The sequence below is a fragment of the Octopus sinensis genome, linkage group LG22 (assembly GCF_006345805.1).
Source record: "Octopus sinensis linkage group LG22, ASM634580v1, whole genome shotgun sequence".
In the NCBI taxonomy this organism is placed as follows: Eukaryota; Metazoa; Mollusca; class Cephalopoda; order Octopoda; family Octopodidae; genus Octopus; species Octopus sinensis.
In genome coordinates this window covers 13,241,259-13,261,311 of record NC_043018.1, presented here as the reverse complement: position 1 = coordinate 13,261,311, position 20,053 = coordinate 13,241,259, and the positions used below count along the sequence as shown (strand labels likewise).

General features: G+C 39.8%; 1 protein-coding gene across 2 annotated transcripts in view; it reads right to left on the bottom strand.

Annotated features, from left to right (window-relative positions):
* The window catches only part of LOC115223171 (inositol polyphosphate-4-phosphatase type I A), a 100,131-nt gene that overhangs the window by 75,778 nt on the left and 4,300 nt on the right, over nucleotides 1-20,053 (bottom strand). For both annotated transcript variants that reach the window (XM_029793607.2, XM_029793608.2), the window contains exon 2: nucleotides 2,449-2,572. In XM_029793607.2, coding sequence (XP_029649467.2) covers nucleotides 2,449-2,572 — 124 coding nt within the window. The remainder of the gene's footprint in view (nucleotides 1-2,448; nucleotides 2,573-20,053) is intronic.

Here is a 20,053-nt window from a genome sequence, read left to right as displayed (position 1 = left end):
TTTAAACTTTTTTATTCTTTCTGTGTGGCCCACTGGTTGGGGATCCCTACTCCCTATAGGATATCATTGTTTTGCTTTCATTTTTCCACTGCTTTTCCCATCTTGGCATGGATTTAGTGTAACCTACAGAGGTGGTATTTTATGGCTGGAAGCTCTTCCTGCTGCCAACCATTACTCTGGTTTTTCAAGTAAGGCATTTTTAAAGTGATTGTTTGAAATTTCACTTCTCTTCTCAAAACTGACTAAATTACTGCTGAGCCACAACTATGGGAGATGTAAACCATTGTATTATTACTGGAAGGGGATCACTGTGAAGACACACCTGTCAATGTGACCCTCAAGGTGTATTACATGCAATGTGCATATAATGCATCATGGTGCACCCCATGTGACACTGTGTTCTAACATCTGAAACCAATATACACCTAAAGACCATTGGACCAGTGGATGTACATATATTTTTTTTGTGTTGTATATATAACAAACCAAATGTCCAATAATGGCTGGATGCCCTTCCTAATACCGACCCCTTTACAGTGTGCTCCAACCCATGCCAGCATGGAAAATGGACATTAAAGGAGGATGATGATGATGTGACAAAATACATGTAAAACATCGATTACAATAAATATTCACTACAAAACAAGAGAGCCTAAAATCTTAAATTATATTTTTTTTAAATCCACTTCACTCTTGGATAACCCTTGTCACATACCACTGCACCACACAATGGTATTAGAAACCAAATGACCTAACCTTACCAGATACGCACATCCTGCAAAGACTGGCAGCAGAGATACAATCTGTTCTTCAAAATTATGCCATCATCAGAAGAAAAATTAAATTCCAAACCAAAACTGGATTTTTCATCTACTCTTTTTTCAATTCTTTCAGATTTACATTTTTTTCATTTTGTTTTCCAATGAGAGCATGTTGCCCAGTGAAGGTGTTGTTGCACTCATGAACATAAGGTCATGGTTTCAATCCTAGTAACTGATGGTGTGTTATGTTCTTGAGCAAAATACTTCATTTCATGTTGCTCCAGTTTACTCAGCTGGCAAAAATGAGCACTGGCAATAAATGGGGAATTAACCCAGCAATGGACTGGTGTCCTGTTCAGTGGGGAGTGCTGTAACCTTGGAAACTGAATTAAGCTCAAACTTTATGAGCCCTTGAGCTCATGACAGACCTGAGTCTAAATAAGTGGCTTTTTTTCATGGCTCAATCAAAGAATCTGTACAGTGCAATGGACCCTTATAGGGCTACCAAGATTAGGAAGAAATGGGGAAGGAAACTTCTGCTTATGGTTGCTGTAGTAGAAAACAGTACAGGCTTTCCACAAACAGGGAAACTAGTTCTGAATATTTCCCACAATGTGGTATCGGCTAAAGACAAAAACAAGTGGCCAAGTGGGCCAAAAATGAAGTCTGCCACCCAAGAATGGATAGAATACCTCAGATGGGCTTTCGTAGTTTCCTCTACTCAATTTCACTCACAAAGTTAGGTTGATCCAAGACTATAATAAAAGACATCAGCCCATAATGCAAAGTGCAAAGGGATTGAACTGAATAAAGGAATTGCAAAGAAGATCCCTTAACTACACATCTTAAACTGCACCAATGGGGATGGTGGAGAGCAAAGGATGAGATTCCAGTGGATAGAAGAAGGATCCATTAGTAAATGGGTCGGATGTTGGACAAAAGCTCTTTGTCGTCTTCAGTTGATTGCTTTATAGTTTCAGTTCAATGGATTTAACCTACAAGAAAATGGTTATGCAAAAATGCCTTCAAATTACCCTCAGTCTTTCACAAACAGAAAGGATACAAGAATATGGTGCCTTGCTGTACTCAAGAAGACCCATCCTTGACAGAACTGATACAGGTGCTGGTGCCACATAAGAAGCGTCCAGTACATTTTGTGGAGTGGTTGGCATTAGGAAGAGCATCCGGCCATAGAAAAACCATGCCAGAAAAGACAACTGGAGCTTGGTGCAGCCCCTGGCCTTATCAACTCTGTCCAAACGAAGCCTGCATGGAAAAGGGACATAAATGACGATGATGACAATGACGATACAGTACATAATATAGTTTTAGATAGACCAAGAAAGAGGAGATGGTCAGGGTTGGAATATATTTGATCATAGATCAAATATAATAACGTGCAGGTGGCATGTAAAAAACACCATCTGAGCGTGGCCGTTGCCAGTACTGCCTGACTGGCCCCCATGCTGGTTGCACGTAAAAGCACCCACTACACTCTCGGAGTGGTTGGCGTTAGGAAGGGCATCCAGCTGTAGAAACTCTGCCAGATCAAGATTGGAGTCTGGTGCAGCCATCTGGTTCGCCAGACCTCAGTCCAATCATCCAACCCATGCCAGCATGGAAAGCGGATGTTAAACGATGATGATGAGTATAACACAGTGTGTATTAGAAAACTTATGTTCCTTACCTTCACCTTTCTTAAAAAGTCCATCTTGTTTGTCTTTCATCCATACAATACCTTCTTTATCAAACTTGGTGTTGGTCTGCAAGGAAAGACTTGCAAGCGCTTTGCTATTGAACCTCATGATTGTCTGCAAAAGAAAACATTGGGAATATTTTCAATATTTTGTTGTTGTTATATTTGCATCCTTCCTTTATTAAAGTAGTAGGGTGTGGCTCGAGGGAGATTTAGCTACTATTTCTAATATATACAATTTGTTTTGTTGGCTCACGCTGTTAGGGTTGCTTAATCCCAAATCAACCCTGATGAAACAGATGTTCCAACTATGACCATCCCATTATTCTTCAGACTTAGTCAGGACCACACTATTCAAAGTAGGTGTAATTAAATAGGGGTACACCAAACAATGGTATGTGAAATATAGGTATGTGAAATTATATTGAATTTGTTCATATAAAATGAGACATGAAAAGACATTCTTTGGGGCAACTCAAGAAAGAAATTCTTCCGATAGACAATCTATGCTTTGAAAAGCATAAGCTGCTTCCACTCAGATGGTAACATTGTCTATAAGAATTTCCCTCCTAAAACTGTGTCTGCATCCTCGGTCTTTCCACTTTTGAATGTACACAAACGTGTTAAATATAACAGTAAATATTCAAAGTGGGTGAGAGAAATTTGGTTGTTATTTCTAGCAAGACAAGTGACTCAGTAGAACAGCATTTCCAATTTTTTTAGATGCCATTTTGGCAAATTAGCAAATCTCCATTTTATTAAATATTTTTAAAAAACCCACCCTAACCCCTCCCAATTCATAACATATCACATTTTTCTTGAGGAAATATTCCTTAGTTTTTGTTTGCAGTAAATGATGCTGCGTTGTGGCTTTTATGCTTCAAACAGTTTACTGCATAACACATTTATAACATTTTACAGTGTAAACAGGTTAGAAAGGGTTTCCAACCATAAAAACCAGGCCCAAAACAGAACTTAATGAGCGAGACATGATGCTCTGCCTTATCTAAAAGTAGCCTTTGACTGTGACCTGAGATTGAACCCACACCAGCAGGGAAAGGAGCTGTAAAATGATGACAAGGATGACGACGATGGTTTTAGATGTTATCATCTCCTTTCTTTGCTTTTCTACAGTTTGCAGTTTGGCAGGAGACTGGTGGAATGAGTACTAGGCTTTAAAAATGAGTCCTAGGGTCAAATTGTTCAAGACGGAGCCCCAGCATGGCCGCAGTCAAAATGACTGAAAGAAATAAAAGAATAAACAAATTCATTCCAGCTGACTTTATTTTTTGATATTTTACTCTTTACTCTTTTTTATTTGTTTCAGTCATTTGACTGCGACCATGCTGGAGCACTGCCTTTTAGTCGAGCAAATCGACCCCAGTCTTATTCTTTGGAAGCCTAGTACTTATTCTATCAGTCTCTTTTGCCGAACTGCTAAGTTATGGAGATGTAAACACATCCTCATCATCGGTTGTCAAGCAATGTTGGTGGGGGGGAGACAAACACAGACACACAAACATATACACACATACATATATATATATATATATATATATACATATATACGACAGGCTTCTTTCAGTTTCCATCTACCAAATCCACTCACAAGGCTTTGGTTGGCCCGAGGCTATAGTAGAAGACACTTGCCCAAAATGTCACATAGTGGGACTGAACCCGGAACCATGTGGTTCGTAAGCAAGCTGCTTACCACACAGCCACTCCTATGCCTTACTGTTCTCTAAAGAACATAAAGAATTTTTTAACACCTCTTACTCATTGATAGGTGATTAGGTCTGCAGGCTGTGGCTTGCCAATTCCTGTCCTGTATTACTCTCAGCACAACATACACACACACAATTATTCTCCCTCCTTCTCTCTCTCTCTCTCTAAAAGTGAACCCCATTTAAAGAGAAAAAGAAACGAAATAAGAAAGTAAGAAGTGTTTCCCTTCTTGTTCCACAGAAGGTTGATTAAGAAACAGTAGGAAAGGAGGAGTCCGAAGAACCTGAGCAAGTCCTGGCCGCCGACCAATGTAAGCAGAGGAAGATAAATGGAATGCAGCAAATGATTAAAAAAAAGAAAGAAAAAAAAGGAGAGGGAAGCTAATTATAGCCCAATTTAGATGTGCTTTAATTATATAATTATTAAGGCTCCACACTACTAACCACAGGGTCATGCATTGAAACTGTTTAAGCTTCAAGATTTTACTCACACCAAACTATACCAAGCTGTCATCTGTACTTGTCACTCTCAAAATCCCTCCCTCCCTCCTTTCCTTCCTTCCTTCCTTCCTTCCTCCCTTCCTTCCTTCCTCCCTTCCTTTTCTTGTCAACTCCAGTGAAACCAGTACTCCAACAAGCATAGCTTCCCAAAGTGGGCGATTTCAACTTACAGGTGGGTGATGGGTGAATTTCTAGAAAATGGTGGATGATTTGAGATTTTGGCAGGCGATATGAACATTTTGTGGGTGACAATGAATTTTTAGAAATTAAGTGCTTTTACTGATATCTAGGCATGCCTAGAATAAGGATGCACTTTTATCGATTTGACTACTCACACGAGACGTCGCTTTGTATTAAAAAAAAGGCAGACTTGTTTATAGATCGAATATTTTTGTCACAGTCCCTGAGATGGTTGTCATGCTTGCTAAAAATAACAGGACAGCCCTGCCTTTAAAGCATAGCTTCCCAAAGTGGACGATATCGCCCACCGGTAAGTTGGGCGATTCAATGTTTTAAGGTGGTCCCAATAATCAAGATCAGTCATACCCTTTAATTTTTCTAGTGAATGCTCTCATGGGTGACTCAATTTTCATAATGTTTTGTTTGGTGTAAGGGAAACCACAGGGGCAACAATATTCTAAGTGTGGCCATACAAAGGTGAAAAGGGGAATGATGACACATTGCTCTCTGAGGATCCTGAGTTCATCCAGCAAGCCATAAGTTTATTGTTGATGTGGACACTCCAGCTGAGATTGTTGTCAACAATCCCTCCTAAGTCCCTGATATTACTGGATCTTGTGAGTAGTTCTCCTAAAGGAAGAGAATATGGCTGTTGGGGTAGTCTTTTCCCCCAAGTACATCATTTCAAATTTACCCTCATTTAACATTTTACTTTTGTGTGTCCATTGGCTTATATACATACATACATATATGAAGAGGTGCTGAAAAGTTTCCGGCTTTAAGGGTAACACAAAAGGCTTGGTTGGAGTTCTTTTACAGGGCTTAGAAAAAATGAAGGACCACTGCAATAAGTGTGAATCTGAGAGGGGAATATGTTGAATAAAATCATAATTAACTGATTCTCCTGTATTTTCTTTTACCCAAAACCAGGAACTTTTCAGCACCTCACCTATACACACACACACATACGTGTGTGTGTGAATATATATATATATATGTGTGTGTGTGTGTGTGTATATACACACACACACATATATATATATATATATATATATGTATGTTCTGGCAGATTCAAAAGCAAAAAAGCTAATTACTATTATGCACGTCACAAGAAAACATTTCCCTATTTTGATGGCATGAATAATACACTCGGTTTGCAAGGGACTCTGGAACACTGCTGTTTTGGCATGTTATGCCTCATCAGCCCGAACCACGCAGACCTTTGAGTCCAAACAAGCCACTGTCTTTATAATTTCAGTGAGCAAACAGTTTGCTGATCAGTGCTTCTATCTGCCAACTGATAGAAAAATCTTATTTGCACCGTGAACAGCGAGATTTGAAACAATGATTTTTATATGTGTTTTTTATTCTTAATACATTCCAGCAGATTCCAATACAAATATGTTCATCACTGTTCTGTGTGTCACAGGAGAACCACTTCTCCCATTTACAATAGTGTGTCCGTCACATGTCAAAACAGTGTCCCAGAATCCCTTGTGCCAGTAAGCCAAGTATGATCACGATCAGAATAGCCCTTTGATCATAAGTTTATATCCAAAGTGAGGAAGTCAAAGAGGGGAACACTGTTACAGCCTGCTAGAAATAACCACGAGATATAACAGCAAATAACCAGCTAGAAATAACAAGTAATTTTGGAACCACAGAATGATGTGAAATAAAAAATAACAAAAAGAAAACATCAAATAATGTGATCCAAGGTACACTATGACTGCAAAAAAAAATTATTAAACAGGATGGTCACAGCTAAAATCTATCTTTAATACAAAATTCGGGTTGATTTGAGGACAGCATAACTGTACAGCAAAATATATCTCTGTGTAAATTGCATCGGTTGTGCATTGTGCACCGTTGTGCATTGTGACTCCATTTGGATGTTGTTTGCATTTCTTCCACCTCTGTGGCGGCAACCAACACCTCATCTCATGTTTGGCATGTCTGGAATTTTTATTGTTCCTAGGTTTGTCTTGATAGCAGAATGTGAGGTTAAGAGGATGGGAGGGAGGGAGGGAGGCTGATGTGTGCTGAGTATGCAAGAGATGGGAGAGGAGGAGGAGGAGCCAGGAGAGGCTTGTGGGATGGCGGTGGTGGTGGTGGTGGTGGTAGATTAAATGGCATGATTGGTTTGGAGAGGCTGGCTGGCTGGCTGGCTGCTTCACCTCAATTGTTTGCAGGTTTGTCAATTATAGAAACTGCAGGCTGTAAAATCAGCAAAGTTTGGAAGCCAGGTTGGGGGAGGGGGGTGACAATAAAGGGACTGGGAGATAAATAGGAAAGAAGTGAAAGTTAGAAGGGAGTTTAGAGGGAATAGAAGCAGTATGGAGACAGACAGACAGACAGAGCAAAAGGGAAGAAAGAGAGGGAGAACACTGAAGAGGGAGCTTTGAAAAGAAGGAGAGAGTTAGAGTTAGTGAAGAGGAGAATGTAGTATCAGATGATATCTTCTGCTAGAATGTATTTAATTAACCAATGCTGTGCAATAAATTCTCTGCTTTACATTCTCTTTCATTCGGTTCGAATGTATTTCCAAATAGACCAACACAGGAAATGAAAATCCTCATTAACAACTGAGTAAAATAAAGACAATTGCACTCAGTTTTTAACGAATACGGTCCTTAAACATTTCAATTGCACTTGTCAACGGTCACTCAACATGCTAAAAATTGGATCAGTAGTATAAAAAAGAAAAACTGGAACAATACATTATGATAATGTATTCACACTATGTCAGAATAAAAGATGCAAAGATCACTGACAGTTTGCCATTGACTACACACAGGTCTGCCTGACAGAAGTGACTTCAGGCGGTGAAAGAACATTTTCTTTTTATAAACATGACACATCACTCTAATTGTCTCCTAAACATGTTTATACTAAATATATATATATAAATACATACAGAAATAATGATGCAAATAAACAAATAAAATATTTTTCAATCCAATATTTACATGCTTTTAATCAGGCAGAAAATCATCATCATTTACTGTCCATTTTCTATGCTGGCATGGGTTAGAGGGTTTGACTGGAACTGATAAGCCAGAGAGTTGTGCCAGGCTCCAGTCTGTTTTAGCTTATTTTCTATGGCCCTTCCTAACACCAATCACTCCATAGAGGTGTATTGGGTGTCTTGTACAAGGGGGTGTGAAAAGTTCCAGGCATTAAGGGTATCGCGAAAGGCTTGGTTGTAGGCCCAACCTTCCAAGTACTTTTACAAGGAGGATTAGCAAAAATGAAGGACCATTTCAATAAGTGTGTGGATCTGAGAGGGGAATATGTTGAATAAAATCATAATTAACTGATTCTCCTGTGTTTCCTTTTACCCAAGGCCAGGACCTTTTCAGCCCCACCCCTCGTACATGTCACTAGCATGGGTACCTTTTACATGGCATCGGTGCGGTGCCTTTTACGTTGAACCAACATGGGTGCTTTTCATGTATCACTAGCATAGGTGCTTTTTTATATATCACCACTGGCACGGGTGCCTTTTATGTTTCACTGGCACAAGTGCATCTTATGAGCCACCAGCACAAGTGCCTTTTACAAGTCACAAATAGAATTATTTAAGTGACAATGATAACTGGTGTCAAGAGATTCAGCTGATAACATCCTGTTCTGTCCTTCTGTACAACTAACTGCTATCCTGTTTTATCCATCAGAAAACAATAAAAAAAAAAGAACTTTATCCTTCAAATAGTTGCAGTGGACTTGTATCAGTGACTAAGGTTGAAATAATACAATGACAATTTTGGCATATCGTCATCATCATTTAACATCCACTTTTCCATGAGTCAGACAGAATTTGATAAGGCATATTTTTCTAGAACAGTATTAGGCCCTTCTTGTCACCAATCCTCAGCTGTTTCCCAAGCATAGTAATATTCCCCCAATGGCCAGGCATGGTTTTCATAGAAGACTGGAAATGAACAATATCATTTGTAGGATGATGATGATGATGATGATGCTAACTGACACCAAGACAAGAGTACACACAATCTCTCTCTCACACACATATACATATTCATATACATACATACATACAACAGGCTTCTTTCAGTTTCCATCTATCAAATCCATTCACACAACTTTAATTGGCCTAGGGCTGTAGGAGAAGACACTCACCCACACTGGCACACAGTGGGATTGAACCCAAGACTACATGGTTAGAAAGCAAGCTTCTTAACCACACAGCAACACTTGTACCTCATGAAATAAATGAGAAATTAATACAACAGTTTTTGTGTGGCTGTCTCTGCTAAAATGGGTCTTCTAAGGTGAAAATAATATTCCTCGTTATCTAATGTTGCTTTTCCTTATCTTCCTTCATTGCAGAATTCTTTCCTAATTAACTTTTGCAACAATCACATTTAAGTATTGTTTCTCATGTGATTAGTAACTGTGAATTATTTTTTTCTGTGGACACACAGACACACACACACTTCATATAGCTATGGCATATTACATACTTTTTGTTTGTTTATGTGCAAGCAAGACTATAATGATAAGGAGTTTGCTTCCCAACCACATAGTTCTTGGTTTACTCCCACTGCGTAGGGTTCGGGTATGTATCTTCTACTATAGCCCTGCGCTGACCAAAACTCTGTGAGTGGAAACGGTTGACAGAAACTAAAAGAAGACATGTGTGTGTTTGTCCCCTGCCACCACCACCACTTGACACTTGTTTGTGCCCCATAACTCAGTGGTTTGGCAAAAGATACCAATAGAAAAAGCAGCAGGCTTAAACAAAATAAGTCCTGAGGTGGAGTCATTCAACTAAAACCCTTCACAGTAGTGCCCCAGTATGGCCAGTCAAATGACTGAAACAGGTAAAAGATTTAAAAAGGTATGTATTACCAAATTTACATCAATGCCAAGTGATTTTCCCAACCACATGATTCTGGGTTCAGTCCCACCTCATGGCACCGTGGGCAAGTGTCTTCTATTATAGCCTCGGGTTGACCAAAGCCTTGTGTGTAGATTTGGTAGATGGAAACTAAAAGAATCCCGGTGTGTGTGTGTGTGTGTTAGCTGCTAGAATAAGAATAGCCTGGGCAAAGTTCAGAGAGATCTTACCTCTGCTCATGACAAAGGGCCTCTCGCTCAGAGTAAAAGGTAGACTGTATGATGCATGTGTGCGAACAGCCATGCTACATGGCGTGAAACACAGGCCATGATTGCTGAAGACATGTGTAAGCTCGCAAGGAATGAAGCCAGTATGCTCCACTGGATGTGTAATGTCAGAGAGAAAAGTTGGCCCTAAGAAGCATCAGATGTAGTGTGCAAGAGAGACAACTGCACTGGTATGGTCATGTGGCGAGAATGGATGAGGATAGCTGTGTGAAAAAGTGCCACACCCTAGCAGTTGAGGGAATCTGTGGAAGAGGTAGACCCAGGAAAACCTGGGATGAGGTGGTGAAGCACGACCTTTGAATTTAGGCCTCACCAAAGCAATGACAAGTGACCAAGACCTTTGGAAATATGCAGTGCTTGAGAAGACCCGTCAAGCCAAGTGAGACCATAACCCGTGGCCTATGCCAGGAGTGTAGCCAGCCCACTTATACGTATCTTTCTTTCACTGGACACTAAACTCTGCTTGCAAAGACCTGCTGAAGCAACTGAAATTGAAATCGTTAGATGGTTTGACTTGAACTGGTAAACCAGAGATCTGCAGCAGGTGCCAATCTGATTTGGCTTGGGTTCTATGGCTGGATGTCCTTCCTAATGCCAACCACTCCATAGAGTGTACCAGATATTTTTTATGTATCATCAGCATCGCTGCCTTTTATGTGTCACCAGCATGGGTGCCTGATGTATGTCACCAGCACAGGTGCCCCTTATGTGTCACCAGCATAAGTGCCTTTAAATTTAACTAGACACTCAAGAGTTTTAATGGCTTTTTCTTTTAAAGTCCAAAGAAGAGATCATTTCCACAGCCCTTTGCAGGCTTTCTCTAAATAGTAAGGTCAGTTTAATCCTACTGAATCAATCTAAGATTGTCTTGGATTCAATGATACAATGAGAAACATTTTCGCTTGTGTGTGTGTGTGTGTGTGTGTGTGTGTGTGTGTGTGTGTGTGTGTGTGTGTGTGTGTGTGTGTGTGTGTACGCACATGCACGTGTGTGTGTGTGTGTTGGACAAACAAGAGGAAAAAAGTACTCAGTAAATAAAGTAGAGTTCATAATTTTTTTACATATTTCAAGCCAGAACTTCCTTTTGTCACTACTTAATGCTTCAGAAACGTTTTAAGTGGCACAACAGGATGTTTCAGCTTAAAATAACAAACGTTCCATGTGTCAGAACAATGAGGACCTTCTGGTCATCCTTTTACCTAGAAACAGCAAGAAACGGTTCCAAGCAGGCAAAAGAAACAAAAAAAATATCTTTTTCTTAAAAGTAATTTTTACACTTATTTTCACTTTATGATTGTCATATCCATGTAAAACCTTTGAAATATCAATTGATGATGCCCACCGTTTAAGGGTTACGGATGACAACCTGTGCAGTGACTTTGTTTAAAGTGAAGGAGAGGCACATCCTATCAACCTCAATCTCTCTTGCATGACCATCTTCAGTCCGGTGGCAAGACCAGGTCAAGACAATTAGTGATGGAGATGGATGTTGTAGATGACCGTCCCGTCTTGCTCTTTGTACTTCACAATGCACTGCTGCAGCTGTCTTCCCCTCCACTGAACCATGCCTCAAGACAAAAGGAGTTGGCAACAGGAAGGACATCCAGCTGAAAAACACTACTTTGGAAAAGCCATTCAATCCATGGCAACATAAACGATGATAATCAGCCAGTCGTTATCCAGGATGCACTAAAAATGTTCTTTCTCCTGAAAGTGGCAAAATTGGTTTGTTTGTATATCACTGGATGTAGCCTCCTTCTAGTCTGTTGACTAAGGTCGTCACCCTGCCGTTTCTCTGTTCCAAACAAGAGTAGCATTCAGTGATCTGTGTTCTGTAAGCTGAAGGTTAACAGGGGACAAAATTGATCAAAGCCTTTCAGCATACACAGGTACAGTGTCTAACAGCAATGGTCTGTCTCTGCTCAGATTGACAAATTCAAAACCTGGTTACACAAATACCACACATCAAGGAGAAGACAGACACTTGATCAAGTCTGTGATGATGACAATATTAACCGTTTAGCATTTAACCGTTTTGATACGAACCCAACCAAGACCACCCCTTGTTTTATACGATACACACTTCCTGTTTTGTTTTAAAACCTTCCTTCAAAAGTTCCAGTAAATTTATGTTCCAAACACTAACATAATAATGACAAAGTTATTTTACTAATTCTTTTATTATTTTCAAGATTAACTGGAACAAGGATGGAGTATTTCGACAGAAATATGGTAGCAAAAAGGTTAAACCGGTCATATCCGGCCAAAACATTTCTATTTCGTGTTCAAACTAGTCAGATCCAGCCTCTCACAACTACTTCACACTCATTCTAAAAATAAACAATTCCATCGTCAAAATCTTGAAGAGCTTCAAGATGACACCGGATTAATTCCAAACAATGAGAATAAATAAGAATTACATTTGACAGACAAAAATCTGAAGGAGCGAAAGGGCTAAACAGGAAAGCTATTATCGAAGGAGGGAGAAATAGTACTCTTTACTCTTTTACTTGTTTCAGCCATTTGATTGTGGCCATGCTGGAGCATCACCTTTAGTCAAGCAAACCGACCCCAGGACTTATTCTTTGTAAGTCCAGTACTTATTTTATCGGTCTCTCGGTCTCTTTTGCCGAACTGCTAAGTTACAGCGACACAAACACACCAGCATCGGTTGTCAAGCAATGTTGGGGGCACAAACACACACATACATACATACATATACATATACATATATATATATACATATATATGACGGGCTTCATTCAGTTTCTGTCTACCAAACCCACTCACAAGGCTTTGGTCGGCCCGAGGCTATAATAGAAGACACTTGCCCAAGGTGCCACACAGTGGGACTGAACCTGGAACCATGTGGTTCATAAGCAAGCTACTTACAGCCACTCCTAATATGTAAATTAATCATAGATCTGCCATTACAAACATCCACAAGAGATTTGGCTTCAATAAAGTCTCTGCATGATGGCTTCCAAACCAACTCACTAACAAAATCACTTTGAAATCTGCCAATAACATTTTAATTGCTCTGATAATGAAAGTGAAACCTTAGAAGAAAAAATAACTCGTTGGTGACAACTTTTATAAGATCATTGCTGATAATTAAAGACTCATCTCTCTTTAAATATATCCGTATGTATATCCGTAACTATATCCGTGTGTGTGTATATATACACACACACACACACACATACATCTGTGAATGTATATAAATATATATATATATATATGTAGGTATATATATATATTCTTTTCTTCTCTCGTTTCAGTCATTTGATGGCAGCCATGCTGGAGCACTGCCTTTAGTCAAATAAATCAAACAAATCTATCAGTCACTTTTGCCAAACTGCTAAGTTACGGGGACGTAAACACATCAACATTGGTTGTCAAGTGATAGCGGGGAGACAAATACAGACACACAAATACATACATATATATATATATATATATATATATATATATATATATATACATATATATATATACACGACAGGCTTCTTTTAGTTTTTGGCTACCAAATCCACTCACAAGGCTTTGGTCAGCCCAAGGCTATAGTAGAACACATTTGCCCAAGGTGCCAAGCAGTGAGACTGAACCCAGAACCATGTGGTTGGGAAGTAAGCTTCTAACCACACAGCCACTCACTGAAAAATACAATCACACACACACACACACACATACATACAGCAACAAATGCTAGTAGATAAAGTTTTCAGTTTTCAATTTGTTACAATTTTGTTTTTTTTATATTTGATATTATCTTTGCTATTAATCTTGCCATTCCTCTTGAAAAGCAAAGTTATGAGTGAGTTTCTTTGATGTCACCAAGGGTTAAAATTTATAGAAACAACATACTGATCAAACCCTGGCTATAAAAATCTTACTGACCTTAAAAACCAAACACAAATATAGCTCAACACACACACACACATACCCCTTGCAACACCATCACTAATAAATTGACAAGTGGGCTACTACAAAGTAGTAATACTTCACAGTATTAAAAAACGTTTGGTGTTTTATGACTTATCAAAATTTTCTGTGACAAAAATAGACTAATATATTCCAACACTACCATACAACCAGGATCCTCCTATTGGTTTAGTTTCATTATCAAATGCTTTTGTTATTGAGATATCATTGATCTCATCACAGCAACATATTATGAAATACCAAATGCTTCTGGAAGAATCGCAGACAAGTCCACAACACTAAAATATGAGGAATTACAACCGTGTTTCGTGGTCTGCTTCCACAACAGCTCCTTTATAGGATCCAGTTAGCTCAAGACATCATCAGGAGGAACCACGTCCGGTTTTGGCCCCTACACCTCTACCGTTTTGATGTGCCCCCCCACCACCACCTTCAGAGGTGTCTTCAGCTCTGGTGTTGGGTGCATGTCTTCTTTCTTCTGTTCCCTGGCCTCTTCGATGTAGCGTCAGCAGAGCCATTTGTTGTGGTAGCAGAAACTTTTGCACTTCATTCAAAATTTGAATCTTGTGTTTGAAAAATAAAACTTGTAAACCCGGGGTCTCATACATATACACCTACCCCAGCAAGAGTGCTTTCTATGTGGCACCAGCACCTGTATGAATTCTGCTGTAGCAGATGGGTCTTCTTGAGAACAGCAATGCACCTAATATCTCAATGAAGACCTGTTCACCACAGCAGAATTGACGCCAGTGATGGTGTCACATAAAAAGCAGCCAGGGAAGATGCTGGTATTAGGAAGCACATCCAGCCACAGAAACCATGCCAGAACAGGGTCATGGATTCTGGTGCAGCTTCTGGCCTCAACAGCTCCAGTCAAACCATCTGACTCATGCTGGCATGGAAAACGGACATTAAATGATCAGCTCCAAAGAAGGCTAAGGTCATTTCATCTGCAAGGAAAGTGATGGGTCTTGTGCATTATGCTTATTGACTATCATCAAAAGGGCCACACCACCAATGGAGAGTACTATGCAAATTTGCTGAGAGAGTTATGAGAGGCTATCAACACCAAACACCTGGAGAAAACTGATTAAAGGGGTCTCGTTTCATCAGTCCTTGCTTTCAATGGCTGCTGCACGTGACTGTAGCTCTGGACTGGCTGCTCACCCCCCCCCCCCGTTCTCCTGATTTGGCACTCTCTGACTATTATCTCTTCCCCAACATGCAAAAACACTTGACTGAGAACTAGTTTTGCAGTGATGACGTGTCATCATGTCTGGTTGTTGGTGACGTTCTTCACCAACAGGATAAAAGCTTCTTCAGCGATGGAGTCGGGGGGGGGGAGTGGAGGGGCCTATGTTGAAACACGAAGTCCATTTGGTCACATTTCATGAGAGTATCTCGGTCAGCCTATGAAGTTTTTCAGCTGACCCTCATAGATAACAGCCTCAAAAAGATTTTTTTTTTAAATATTGTTCTAAAGTTTTAACACTTTGGTATTTAAACCGGCCATATCCGGCCAAAATATTCAACCTGGCCAGGTCTCTCTTCTCACACCTATCCTACAATGTCATTGTAATAATGTACAATCATGTCATCAAAACTTCAAAGCTACAAGATAATGCATTATTAATTGAACACAATGTGAATAAATAGAGTTTGTCACCTGAATGTTAAAGGGTTTCACTCCAATCATTTGCTGTGTGGTATTACCAGGGAAACCAGGTATATTTTTGAGACAGGGATGCAAGCATTCTTGTTCTAGATACTTTGTAAACAAAAACAAAATGGGAAGTCCTAAAAAGACTGTTTTAGATCAGAGGTTCTCAACCATCTTTTTTATCTATAGACCTCTTTCATTCCTATTTTTCTCAGATGGTCACAGAGTCATTTGATGTTTTAAAAATCCCGTCATATTTTCATAATTAAATATTATCAGGAATTCTTAATCTATTATCTTTTACTTACTTCAGTCATTGGATTGCGGCCTTGCTGGGGCACTGACATGAAGGATTTTAGCCAAACAAATCAACCCCAGTACCTTTTTGCATTAAAGCCAGGTACTTATTTCATCAGTTTCATGTGCCAAACTGCTAAGTTACAGGGAGATAAACAAACCAACACCAGTTGTCAAGCGATGATGGGAGACACAGACACACACAGATATATATATATATCATCATCATCATTGTTTAATGTTTGTTCTCCATGCTAGCATGGGTTGGATGGTTCAACTGGGGTCTGGGAAGCCAGAAGGCTGCACCAGGCTCCAGTCTAATCTGGCAGTGTTTCTACAGCTGGCTGCCCTTCCTAACGCCAACCACTCCGTGAGTGTAGTGGGTGCTTTTTACGTGCCACCTGCACAGGTGCCAGGTGAGGCTGGCAACGGCCACGATTCGGATAGTACTTTTTACGTGCCACTGGCACAGAAGCCAGTCTAGGCGGCGCTGGCATTGGCAACGTTATATATATATATATATATATATACACACACACACACACACACATGCATCAAATTTCTTTCAGTTTCCATCTACCAAATTTATTTATTGTACATAAATTTTAAATGATAAAATCTGATATGGACCCCACAGAGGGCATTTATGGACCCCTCAGCTGAGATCTGCTGTTTTAGATCTAATGGATTAAAACTGACCTGGTGCTTAAACACCTTCCATTGTACTAACTGTCCCTTCAAGTTAAATCTTTGAAACAAAGCGAGGAAGGAATAATTAAATGACTGAAAAATAACAGTGGAGAGAGTAGAGGAGAGTGATGTAAAAATGAGTAGAGGAGAGCGATGTGAGGAGAGGAAGAAAGGGAAAGAGTACAAGACTGGATATAAAAAAATAAATATATATTGGAAATGAAATGGCAGAGTGACATGAAGGGTCGAGGTGCAACGTACCTCATTTGCTACGAAAGGACACTCCTTGAGAGTCTACTAAAAATAGTTTGATTCCATCGGAGGAAAGTGAAGTGTGTTAGTTAATGAAAGAGGTCGTTTAGAATAGAGGAAGCACTAACACATGCACTTGTAAATATGACCACGAGTGTGTGTGCGTGACAGAGGGAGAGAGTGAGAGAGAACCAGCTCATCTGCCTTTGTATGCGTTCATAAGACTCTGCTTCAACGTGTGTGTGTGTGTTTATATCTTTTATCTTTTACTTGTTTCAGTCATTTGACTGCAGCCACGGTGGGGCACAGCATAGAAGGATTTTAGTTGAACAAATCAACGCCAGGACATATTCTTTTTAAGCCTCGTACTTATTCTATCAGTCTCTTTTACCGAACAGCTAAGTTACGAGAACGTAAACACACCAACACCGGTTGCCAAGCAGTGGTGTGGGACAAACACATACACACACGTAAGATATATACATATAATATACGACAGGCTTCTTTCAGTTTCTGCCTACTAAATCCACTTACAAGGTTTTGGTTGACCCAAGGCTTTAGCAGAAGACACCTGCCCAAGATGCTACACAGAGGAACTAAACCTGGAACCATGTGGTTGGGAAGCAAGCTTCTTACCACACAGCCACACCTATAAACAAGACATATCCCTTAGGAACTGGACACTGTACTGTGAACATATATAGAGAGACGTTTGCACTGGTATGGTCATGTGGCGAGAATGGATGAAGATAGTTGTGTGAAAAAGTGCCACACCCTAGCGGTTGAGGGAACCTGTGGAAGAGGTAGACCTAGGAAAACCTGGGACGAGGTGGTGAAGCACGACCTTCGAACTTTAGGTCTCACCGAGGAAATGACTAGAGACCGAGTCCTCTGGAAGTATGCTGTGCGTGAGAAGACCCAGCAGGACAAGTGAGACCATAACCCGTGGCCTCTACCTGGGACGTAGCCAGTCCACTTATGCATACCTTTCCTTCTTGTGACACAAACCCTACTTGTGAAGACCTGTTGAGGCAAGTGAAAATCGAAATCGATCAACATCATTGGAAATTGTAGCTGTGATACCGTAAGAGAACCATCCGAACGTGGCCGTTGCCAGCGCCGCTCCGACTGGCCTCTGTGCCGGTGGCACATAAAAAGCACCCACTACACTCTCGGAGTGGTTGGCATTAGGAAGGGCAGCCAGCTGTAGAAACATTGCCAGATCAGACTGGGCCTGGTGCAGCCTTCTGGCTTCCCAGATCCCCGGTCGAACCGTCCAACCCATGCTAGCATGGAAAATGGACGTTAAACGATGATGATGACGATTTGGTAATAAAACCAATCTGAAACATGAAGCTTCATCAGTGAAGAACAAATAAAAAAAAGAAGAGCCTAGAGAAGAAGAAGGAAAAGCTGAATATGGTTGCAATGGTTGTGTGCCTCTTTGGGACATTAAGAAAATGACTCAACCGAAAATAGTATTTGGTGGGTTAATCCTTTGTACAGGATAAATAATGAAAAAATAAAAAACAGTGGGATATGCCAATAGGTTTTAGTCAGAGAAGGGGTGAAGATACAATGAGGTTTTAGATTAATCATAATTTATAATAATTATATTTACAGTACTAATTCATAGCATTTATCATAATAAAGTGCTAATCAATTAAATGTAATTTTTTATTCATTTACTAGTAGGTGGTTAAGCCATTCCACTTGTTATCTGAAGTGAAATTGGCCAAGGTTGGTAGAAATTTAAAAACAAAAGACCGGCTATTGGGACCATTATACAAGATAAGATAAATAAACAATTAAATGGGGAAATGGTGTATGTTATAAGGGGCCCTAAAACACTTGGGACAGAATATACTTGATTAAAAAAAAATAAATATTAAGAGAGAAACTTATTCGGACATTTAGGAAGTAAGACAGTTGGGGGTGACAAAGGTCCAAAAGATTTTTAAATAGGAATGTGAAATTAGTAACAATGAAAAGAATTTATTCCATGGCGGTGCCCCAGCATGGCCACAGCTCATAGGCTGGAACTGGAATCAATCAATCAATCAATCATAGGAAAATTAGGGAAATATAAAAATAGATTTGGCCAGTCTATGAGGTTACCCTGGGTTTCACGTCCATAAAGCACTTGGCTTTACAGCATTTCTTCAGACCCTAATAGCCAGTGGCCTCTCTAGCAAGTGGCCTTCAAGAGGCCATAGGCCTAGGGTCTGATGAAATCCTGTAAAGCTAAGTGCTTGAAACCCAGGCTAATTCCACAGACTGGCCATATTTATCTTTATCTTTATATTCTGCTGCTCTATAACTTAGAGTGTGCTTCTTTTTCGAATTTATGATTCACCAATGATATAGATAGATAGATAGATAGATAGATAGATAGATAGATAGATAGATATAGATATTTTACTCTTCATTAAACCCACACTATGGTTTTACTTTCACAGGCATATGGCATAGTGGTTAAGAGCAAGGGCTACTAACCCCAAGATTCTGAGTTCGATTCAAGGCAGTGACCTGAATAAAGATAATAATAACATCGAAAAATACCTTAGGAATGAGAACCCCGGTTTGAAATTTCCCCAGGACACCAGATGAAAGCTGGAGGGTGTACTAGCTGAAGCGTTGTGTTTAACAACAAACAAGATGAGGAATATACCCGTCAAAGGTAAATAATGTACATAATTCCTCATCTCTTAAATATAGAACTGTACAGACAAACTGATTCCATGATTTCAAGTTATGATGAACTGAAAAGCCCATAAAAGGGATGAAATGGTGCTGTCTAGAACTATTAGAACACCTGAAGAGAAGAATAAAAGATGGATTATATGGAAATATTATTTCATTTGCTCATTCACTCACAAGAAAAAGACGAAATGGTTCCCTTCACCCTTTCTTCTATTTCTTACTAAACTCACTCTCTTTCTCTTACGCCAGAAGCAACAATAGGTGGCAGCAGCAACAGTCCTCAGTCAAATTTTCCCATGTGTAGTGCAATTAGCTTACTCTCTTTTACTCTTTTACTTGTTTCAGTCATTTGACTGCGGCCATGCTGGAGCACCGCCTTTAGTCGAGCAAATTGACCCCAGGACTTATTCTTTAGAAGCCTAGTGCTTATTCTATCAGTCTCTTTTGCCGAACTGCTAAGTTACAGGAACGTAAACACACCAGCATCGGTTGTCAA